Genomic DNA, 10930 nt, shown 5'->3' on the forward strand with positions numbered 1-10930 from the left:
GATCTTTGATTATCTTTTTAAAGCTCCAAGCCAACCACCAGCTAACATCGCCTGGAAGCTGACAAACTCTAAATTATGCCTAAACTGGGAGCATGTAAAAACCATGGAAAATGAGTCTGAAGTATTGGGCTACAAGGTGAGTATTCTGTTTTTCTTTTAACCATATCAATTAACTTACTAAGGAACCAGAAATGTCAGAACCAAATAAGAAACAAATTTTATGCCCATGGAAATATAGGAATTTTTTTTTCCAATGTTCTGAAAATACTTGGCATTGCTGCTTTTAAATTCTTCATGGAAAATTTTATATTGTGAGGTCAGAATGTGTCATGGAGCATTAAGAAATAAAACTTTATAGTATGCAACATTCTTTTTTCAAGTGACTCCCCTTGCCATCAAAAAATGATGGTGTATGTAGATAGTAACTGTGAGATGAGTATGAGGTCAAAAAGTATATTCAAATAGAATTTCTAGAACTTAGGCTACAGTAGGATATCATCTTTTAACAACATAAAAGGACTCCAACAAGAGTACAGTCAAAAACCCAGAGCAAACCATTTCCATCAGTGGTAATGAACATCCTCTCCTGGCAAATGCATATAGTATTCAGACAACTGAAATGGGTCCAAACTAACCAGTAACTTTTCACGGCAAGCTCCAAAGATAATGGCCTGAAGCTATTCAATTAATAGAGATAAATCTATTCTCATTTCAGAAGCACTGGCCAAAAAGGAAATCTTTCTCTAACAACTAAATTTAAAGAAAAGGCACAGACCAGATATTTCCATCCAAGGATTACAGCATGTATAATGCTCGTAGTGTTATAGTGTTCCATAAGAGTTTCTGAACCTTAGATAAGCAACATGTCCATTTAACTTGATTCACCATTTTATTCAGATTCTGTACCGGCAAAACAGACAGAGTAAAACTCATATTTTGGAAACAAACAACACATCTGCTGAGCTTCTGGTTCCATTTGAAGAGGACTACTTGATTGAAATAAGAACAGTTAGTGATGGTGGGGATGGAAGCAGCAGTGAGGAAATTAGGATTCCAAAAATGTCAAGTAAGTTGAATCACCATTCCTGTTGTAGATTTTGAATCCAGACAGATGCCAGCATGAAATCTGGGCTCTGTGAATCTTTCCAATTCTTGTTTAAATGTTGGATGAAAAAATAAAAGGTCTATGGTTTCACTTTTCAATTGCGAGCAAGAGGTGATGAGTCAACTTTCTATAATCCCTCAGATTTACAACATGCTTATAAATCACAAACAGTTTTATGTTTCCTCATTTTGAATCTAAAAAAAAACAAACCCTCACAACTGTGTGTCATTGGTATATGCTTCATTCTATTGGCACAAAAACGAGAAAGTTTCTCCATGGCTACTTACTTGGAGGCTTCTGAGAGCAAGGATAGCAAATATGAAGCACATGTACATAACACCTCTCTTCCCATTTTCATGGCGGACATCACTAATCGATTACGACATTCATACTGAGCTGAGTCAACACTTTCAAATCCTCTCAATATGATGTCCTAAGCAGGTATCACCAATCGGTCATATTTAGCATGTAATAAAAATTTATTATTTCTTCTTTAGAAGAATCACTCACGTATCTACCTGAAGCTGTGACTGAGTATAAGTCATCAGCTGCCACGTTAGCCAGTACTACTCTGCCCTGTAGTCAGACTTGGCCAATTTTAGGCATTTTTCTTTTTTATTTTTATATTTAAAACAGATATCCTAGGACAGAGGGTTAAATACACTTCCTAAAATTAAATCCAATATAAGTGAAACAAGTGTACTAAAATGTGTTATTAAAAGAGAAATAACAGTATGCATTTTAGTTCATGAAGAATTAATCTAACAAGTAATTTTACTTTCTCTCAAGACATTTTGTTTCACTTTTATATTTTGCAGGTCTGAGTTCTAGAGGAGTTTCAGTCATAGAACCTAGCATCCATTTCCTGTCAATTGTCATCACGATTTTTTACTGTTTTGCTATTCAGCCTCTTATATGATGAAGAAAACAATAAATCTTTGAGTTTTTTTGAAAGCAAATCATTCTGTAAATAAGCTCTCCAGCCCCTGTTACAAGATACATTCTTAAAACTGACTTGTTTGGAAAGAAAAAATGTATATTATGAAAATCTTGTAAATATCTATGGTACATTAATAAAACAATTTTAAACACTTTGGAATTTTAAAGTCCACACATGATTACACACATTCAGAAGGCGCCAAATTAATGCATGGAGTTGTCACTACTGTGGCTTTTAAGTAACTTAAACGGAGAGTATAAATAACTCTCTTGATGACGATGGTCAATATGAAAGAAACTGTAGTTTCCATAGCTAAGATGTCCATTTATTATATGCTCCAGGCAATTTAATTCAGTAAATTAAAATTTCACCCTAGTTGGAAATAAAGTAAAATCATTTGTTTATCTTTGGGGTTCTTTAAAAATGTAAGCTACTGCAAAGCATGCTGTGTTTTATCTCTGAATCAAATTGGGACAAGAAATATTTGTACCCCGTAATATACTCATGTACTTGATGTTCTTCTCAACTCACTTTTCTATCAGTTCGGTAATAAAAATGGCAAAAAAAGCACTTTCTGGCAAAGAAAAAGAAAAGAAAGGAAAAAGGAACCAGCAAAAACATCTAATGAATCTTGTATACAGTAAGCAATTTCTTACAGCAAAGTTTAATTTTAAAATCAATTCTGAATTCTCCCAAGGAAGAGGTTGCATGAACAATTCTCAGGTAATTATTACAAAGTGTTAGCAATGTGTGTGGTGTTTATTTTTGTATTATAAATAAATCTGGGAATGGAATTACTTTACAAAGTTTTTTTGACATTTTGGTCAAAAAATATATATATATTTTTGCCAATCTTCTCTGCAACTATTAAAAATAATTCTACACCATCCAAGGCTTAGAAAGATTTTTGTGGGTTGACTCTTCTCTATGATGTACCTGATAAAGTCAGCAGTCTCACTTCTTGGGATTGCACAGTCTGGACAAAGCAGCCTGGGAAGAGGAAAGGTTAATGAGGGAGCCCATGCCCTTCTAAGTAATCATCTATCCTTCACAAACAGCCTTGAGGGGTTTGTCCTGCTGTCAGCCTGCTCTAGCTCCCAGCCAATCAGGTTTGATGTCCTGCGAAGCTGGGAGTGAGGAATGGTCACACTAGTATTGCCTTCTTAACATGGCACAACCTCTTAATTAAATTATGCTGAAAATATCTGAACTCTCCTCCCAACTCTCAAATCACACAATCCTCAAAACTGGATTCTGTCATTTTCACTTCTAAAATATTTTAGAGCTGTTTAAAATACTCGATGTAGTCAACAGCAGATGGACAATGACTTTCCATAGTTCAGAACTTGCTCCTTGCTGAAGAGTGTGTCAAGCACGCAGTACAAATCAATGACCCTTATTATCCCTGCACATTAAGATCTGACTGTGCTTTGATGGAGCAAAATAAACAACAGAAAATGCTGTTTGGCACACTCACATTAACAGCTGCCTGAACAACACATATTTGTATTGATCAGATATACCAGTGTTGGCACATGGTCTTAATGGTTTCCTCAAATTGTAAGAGACAAGATTTGTGTCCTGGTTCTCAAAGTGGAGACTGAGCATGAAATACACTATAAGATTTTTGTTTTTGCGATTAAGAGAATTAGATACATAGTCATTTGAGTAAGAATCCAAAAGCTAAGTCAGTTCTTTTCAACAACACATTTATTTGCAGGTGTGTTTTAATTCATAATTACTGGAGTATTAAATGTCTGTATTATTCAATATCTAATATATTATTTATATTTTCACCCATCCATGCTAAATTTTTCAGAATATAATTTGGCATTAATATTAAAAAGTGTGAGATTTGACTCTCAATTGATTTGAATCTCTACTCTTAGTGAGGACTTGGGCACATCTTTTAACGTCCCCATGTCACTTTTATGAGGATTAAAGGACATAATGTACACAAGTATTGAGCACGTTGCAAGCAACACTGTAAGCTGTCAACAGAGCAGCTGTCATCTACTGCTACGAACTAAACACCTAATGAAATAAGTTACTTAAGTGTTCAATAGACTATGAAAACATATTCAACCTGTATTTATATCAAATTCCAAAACAGCTTCAAGAAAAATGAGTAGTCCACCTACTCAACACTAAATGGCACTAAAGAATGGAACCAATCGTGGTTCCACCAATGCGTTTCAGGAAAATATTCTTTGTGATGTATACACTCCTTTGACATTTAGGAAGGATTGCCAGTGAATCCCTTTATTGATTGAGTATACTGCTGTTATACACTGTTATGAACATGATAACTCATTTCCATACTTCTTACAGGAAAAGGAAAAAAAAAGTGATTGTACCTGGAAATTGCCAGAAAATAAAGTGAATAAGAGTTAGGACACTTGACACAGGGGAAATATAACACTATAAAGCTATGGGCTGCCCAGATAATGTTAACTTCAAATTCAACTCCATTTTCTCTCTTCTCTTACTATTCACATTATAATCCTTCCAGGTCAGTGTCCCTTTTCTGACTATACACCAGAAGGTGGCTTATAGAAGGGCACGCCTGCTCTCTATAACAGCAAATGCAAGCAGTGAGAGATGACCTGGAATCAATTTAGATTCCAAACGCAATAACATAATCATGACCTCCCTTAAGTAAATCTACTATTTTTAAGCCTCTATATGTTATCAGTTTGTACTCCATCTTGGGATGTCACGTTTTATACACCCACTGTATGCCATAATTATTACCTTATTGTCTACAGAACTACATATTTAATTCAACAACATATTTAATTTGTTTCTGTTCCAGAATTCAAGAATTTATTTCAACATCTCTATTGAACACAGTACTTGAATTAGTCAAGTTCTCCTGGGAAATAGAACCAATGGAGTGTGTGTGTGTGTGTGTGTGTGTGTGTGTGTATGTGTATATAGAGAGATAGAGAAAGACAGAGAGAGAGAAAGACAGAGACAGAGACCCAGAGAGAAACAGAGAGAGAGAGACAGAGAGTGATATATTATAAGGAATTAGCATGTAATTTTGGAGGCTAAGAATTCCACACCCAAGAGAGCCAATGGTATAATTCCAGTTTGAGTCTGGAAACCAGGAGATCCAATGGTGTAATTTTCATTCTGAGTCTGAATGCAAAGGGAGGAGAAAACCAATATCGCAGTTGGAAGATTTTCAGGCAAAGAGAAAGAATTCTTTCCTACTGAGCCTTTTATTTATTCAGGCTTTTAATGAACTGGATGAGACTCATCCAAATTGAAAAGGGTAACCTGCTTCACTCAGTCTACTGATTCAAATGCAGAAACACCCTCACAGACACACCCAGAACATTTGGGCACCTTCTGGCCCCATCAAGTTGACTCATAAAATTAACCATCACAGAACTCTTTTTAATTATTTTAAATAATTCAGTTCTAATCCCAAAAACTTTTGAAATGAAGTTATGGAGACACTCTCCTCAGTTTATTCATCTGTAAAATGAGATGTTGGGATTACATGATCTCCAAGTTCCTTTAAAATCCTGTAATTCTATATCAAGCTGCACAGTGGCATTTATTTTTAGTGCAAAACAGGTTTTAATAACCTTTCACAACCCACACAACACTCTGCAAGGCTTTTCCAGCTTTTTTTCTATATTTTCATTAGCCTAATTGTGTTGAGCTTTCTTAATTGGACTTTACTAAAACAATAGATAAAACTGAGTATGTTTTCCAAAGGCAAAGAACCCTTAGAAGTTCTGGCCCATCTGGACCTAATCAAACTCACAAACTTTTGCACAGCAAAGGACACCATAAACAAAACGAAAAGACAACCTAGAGGATGGGAAAAAATATTTGCAAACTATGTGACTGACAAGGGCTTAATTTCCAAAATATACAAACAGCTCATACAACTCAACAACAAAAAAACAAACAACCCAATCAAAAAATGGGCAGAAGACCTCAAAAGATATTTCTCCAAAGAAGAAATACAGATGGCCAAGAGGCACATGAAAAGATCCTCAACACTGCTAATTATCAGAGAAATGCAAATCAAAACTACAATGAGGTACCACCTCACACTGGTCAGAATGGCCATCATTAAAAAGTCTACAGAAACAAATGCTGGAGAGGGTGTGAAGAAAAGGGAACCCTCCTACACTGTTGGTGGGAATGTAAGTTGGTGCACCCACTGTGAAAAACAGTATGAAGTTTCCTCAGAAAACTAAAAATAGAATTACCATATGATCCAGCAATCCTACTCCTGGGCATATATCCGACAAAACTATAATTCAAAATGATACATGCACCCCTATGCTCATAGCAGCACTATTCACAATGCCAAGACGTGGAAACAACCTAAATGTCCATCGACAGATGAATGGATAAAGAAGATGTGGTACATATATACAATGGAATATTACTCAGCCATAAAAAAGAATGAAATAATGCCATTTGCAGCAACATGGATACAACCAGAGATTACCACATTGACTGAAATAAGACAGAGAAAGACCATATGATATCACTTATATGTGAAATGTAAAATATGACACAAATGAACCATCTATGAAACAGAAACAGAATCATAGACATAGAGAACACGTGGTTGTCAAGGAGGTGGGGGGTGGGGGAGGGATGGAGTGGAAGATTCAGGTTAGCAGATGTAAATTTTTATATATAGAATGGATACACAAGGTCCTACAGTATAGCACAGAAAACTATATTCAATACCCTATGATAAACCATAATGGAAAAGAATATTTTAAAACTGAATCACTTTGCTGTACAGCTGAAACTAACACAACATTGTAAGGCAACTATACATCAATAAAAAAAAAAAAGACAGGGCTTCCCTGGTGGCACAGTGGTTGAGAATCCGCCTGCCAATGCAGGGGACACTGGTTCAAGCCTTGGTCCAGGAAGATCCCACATGCTGCAGAGCAACTAAGCCCATGTGCCACAACTAATGAGCCTGCACTCTAGAGCCCACGAGCCACAACTACTGAAGCCCATGCGCCTAGAGACTGTGCTCCGCAACAAGAGAAACCACCGCAATGAGAAGCCCTCGCACCGTAACGAAGAGTAGCCCCAGAGTAGCCCCGCTTGCTGCAACTAGAGAAAAGGCCGCGCACAACGAAGACCCAACGCAACCAAAAGTAAATAAATGTATTAAAAAAATAATAAAATAAACATAAAAAAAAAAAGTTCTGGCCCATCTTCATACTCCACTGAGAACTGCTGGAGTATTTCAGTGGTTCCCAAGGGCAAGGCTGTGATAAAGTTTCATTGTTCAGTGAAAAAATGAGAAAAACTCACACAGTGTAGTGAGATTTTAATAATGAATAATTTATGAAATAATTGGGAGATTATGACTTTTTTTGGCTTTTTGTGGTGAAATGTTCACTCTTTGATGAAATGCAGTTGTATATGAATACTAGCTTGCTTTATGTGTTCCGTTTTAAAATATCTTACTTGGGGGCTTCCCTGGTGGCGCAGTGGTTGAGAGTCCGCCTGCCGATGCAGGGGACACGAGTTCGTGCCCCGGTGCGGGAAGATCCCACATGCCGCGGAGCGGCTGGGCCTGTGAGCCATGGCCGCTGGGCCTGCGCGTCCGGAGCCTGTGCTCCGCAACGGGAGAGGCCACAACAGTGAGAGGCCTGCGTACTGCAAAAAAAAAAAAAAAAAGGAATCTAATAAAATATCTTACTTGGTAAAAGAGTAGGTTACTTTCTATAAATCAAATCAATTTTTATTATTATTTAAGACTTTTATCTTCTGAGAAAATCAAAAGTCTTAAAATCACTTGTGTTCATGATATCTTTTTAAAACACTTTTATTTCTTTTATCTCATTACCATCAAATTAGTAAGTTTGACTTGGTCCATCGACTAAAGTTTGTGTGCCAAGACCTTTATCTGTATCCCTTGAACACCAATGTTCTGAGTTCTATGTAATTAATTATTGTTTATGTACATAAACGCACTTACAGGTCTAGGAAATCTGGTCTAACTTTTAAAACAAGCTATTAAAATAATTAACAACAAAAAGAATATAAGAATCCTGTATTGTTTTATTATCTTAAAATGTGAAGACTATTTGCTTTCTACTTTTCCACACTAAAATTTCTTTTCTTTTATGAAATTACAAATAGTAGCTATTAGGCCTTCTTTCATGTCTTTACAAAGAAACATAATATTTACTAAAAGGCAAATTTGTCTCCCTCATTATTTTTAAAAGTTCTGTACTTCATAGTTCTTGGTACTGTCCTGGACAGAGAGAATGATGCTTGAAACACATATTTTGCTTTCTAGACTGATTTATACAGCCGACTGTTGGGACAATTTGTTTTTCCTTAGTTTCATCAGGAAAATAAGTATTTTTCTTTTATAAGCCTGGCTAAAATAACAAGCTAAACTGAATTCCAGGTTTTGATGGGTAAATAATATATTCTTGAAAGGAATAAAATGAAGTAAAATTCTTGGAATACAGTAGTTTTTGAGAACATATCAGAAATGCCAAATTATTTTCCTATTTTTGAAATTTCCTATTTTTGAAAACATATACTTTATAGTCTGTTAAGGCATATGTGAGGAGATAACTTTTCTTGTCCAAGGTAAACTCAGGAGAGAAACAAACATGGCAGCTCTTTAAATAAAGGTAGTAAGCTGCAGCTCAATGAGAGAGAAAATATAAATCCTGATGTAATAAAATGTTTTGCTCCCATCCCCATTAAAGACTAGGAAGTATGCTAGGCTGAAATCTTTGCAGGTTTCTCATGTTACTCCTGGAACTGAACGCTGTATTGGGTAGGTACCTGTTCTTGGACAGTGATTAATTAATGTTCATATATCACTTTGAAGATGGAACAGCACTTCATAAGTTCTAATGATTTTTTTAGGATTTTTTTTCCCCAGGAGTATATTGACTTTTTGCAGTGGCACTTTGAAAAAGCATGCATCAGTGATCGAGGTCAGGTCCATGCCTGGGGGAAAGCAGTAACTGGGAAGTATGAAAGGTAAACATTTTGAGACACCAACATTTTAGGTGAATTCATAATATCCTGCATCGACTAAATAATTTTAATTCAAACATGAGGTAATCTACATCTATTCATGACTGAGTTACCAGCTTGTGAAGTAAATGTCATAACATGAAAATTTGTTCCTGATATTTACTCATAACAAACCTCAAGTTTTCTCAAGGGCTTCAGATAGTAACAATAATGGGATGCAGGCAACTTTTATTACCTTTAAGTGCAGTAGTTATTAAATCTCCCAAACCAACTTTGAGCAGATAAATTTCAGCCTATTTTTGTTGACAGCAAAAAGTAATTGAACATATTACTGTCTTTCTAAATCAGATTATTTTCCTTATCTATTTAAAAGTGAAAGTGTTGTCATCCTAAATTATTGTTATCTTTAGATTTGCAAACTCATACAGAGCTATTTTCATCCCTTTACATTCTTAGGGAGCAGAGCCTTTAGAAGTTTCTAAAAAAAGTCTCTTAAATAAAAGGACATGGCTCAAGTTACTTTCAGCAATATTTGGAATCATTTAATATTTCAAGCTAGACGTTTGCATAAGTATGAGTTTTAACTGAAGACAATTTGAAGAAGCTACAAGCAGTTGTCAACAGGCAGGAGAGAAATTAATATTCACTTCATAACAGTTGATAAGAATTAAGATACCGAATTTGTGTATCTGAAATTGATATTCTTCATCAGAAAACTTCTAATTCTTTATATCACATTACCTTATGTTGGGTTATGTTATGTTTTATGTTACATTACAGTACAGTCATCTTTCAGTATTAACGGGGGATTGATCGGTTCTAGGATGCCCCTCAGATGCCAAAATCCACAAATACTCAAGTTCCTTACAATTGGCCCTCCATATCTGAGGATGCAGAACCTGGAGACAGGAAGGGCCGACTGTAACATCATAATTATATAATATCATAATTATATAATATAATTATATATTATATCACATCATATCATATTATATTATTTTTTGCCTCACTCCTCTAGAAAATGAGTCGCGGAAGAGCTGGATGTTATCTTGTTATTCCTCCTTGCATCCATCACACCAAGAGAAATGTCTAAAATCCAGTAGTTACTAAAAAAATATATTCTGAATGAATAAACAACCAAAAAGAAGGATACATTTCTGTGCATAAATTGTGCACATAACTTGTGCAATAGACTCTCATAACCACTTCTCCAAAGTAGCAAAGTTTACCTTAAGAATGTTACCTTTCAGTAAGCCTTCTGTGTTAAAGTACTATGATTTGGCAAGATGTATAACTAATGTAGCTCTGTCTGCATATAAAATATTTTAATTTTTTAACAAATATTCTAAAATAAAATTTTAAGGGCAAAACTTTTCATAGAAAATACCGTGGAATTGTACAAAAGCTTCTTCTTCCACTGTAAGATTTTTTTTTTTTTTTTGCGATACGCGGGCCTCTCACTGTTGTGGCCTCTCCCGTCGCGGAGCACAGGCTCTGGATGTGCAGGCTCAATGGCCATGGCTCACGGGCCTAGCCGCTCCGCGGCATGTGGGATCTTCCCAGACGGGGGCACGAACCCGTGTCCCCTGCATCGGCAGGCAGACTCTCAACCACTGCGCCACCAGGGAAGCCCCACTGTAAGATTTTTAATAGACAAAAGAATCAAAAGTTTGTATAAACACAACTCTCAGAATTGTAGAATCAAGCTCAGGAGTAACACTCATGTGTGAAAAAGCCTATGGACCATTCCAAGGTCTAAGTTGTAACATTTTCCCTGCAGTCAAATTAACTAAAGTCCATACACTTGATCAGACACTATAATGAAATGTAATCATCTTGTCATGCTGCAATTATTAAACCCATATATTCAGCCAGGA

General features: G+C 35.8%; 1 protein-coding gene across 4 annotated transcripts in view; it reads left to right on the forward strand.

The window, feature by feature from the left end:
• The window catches only part of CNTN6 (contactin 6), a 143355-nt gene extending 141273 nt beyond the window's left edge, over positions 1 to 2082 (forward strand). For all 4 annotated transcript variants that reach the window (XM_089919571.1, XM_089919572.1, XM_089919574.1 and 1 more), the window contains 3 exons: positions 24 to 136; positions 898 to 1066; positions 1924 to 2082. In XM_089919571.1, coding sequence (XP_089775697.1) covers positions 24 to 136; positions 898 to 1066; positions 1924 to 2024 — 383 coding nt within the window. In that variant the 3' untranslated portion in view covers positions 2025 to 2082. The remainder of the gene's footprint in view (positions 1 to 23; positions 137 to 897; positions 1067 to 1923) is intronic.
• The last annotated feature ends 8848 nt before the right edge of the window (positions 2083 to 10930 follow it).

Source organism: Delphinapterus leucas, chromosome 10, assembly GCF_059928025.1.
Source record: "Delphinapterus leucas isolate spDelLeu-1000000601 "Yukka" chromosome 10, BTC_Dleu_Yukka2, whole genome shotgun sequence".
NCBI classification, from domain to species: domain Eukaryota; kingdom Metazoa; phylum Chordata; class Mammalia; order Artiodactyla; family Monodontidae; genus Delphinapterus; species Delphinapterus leucas.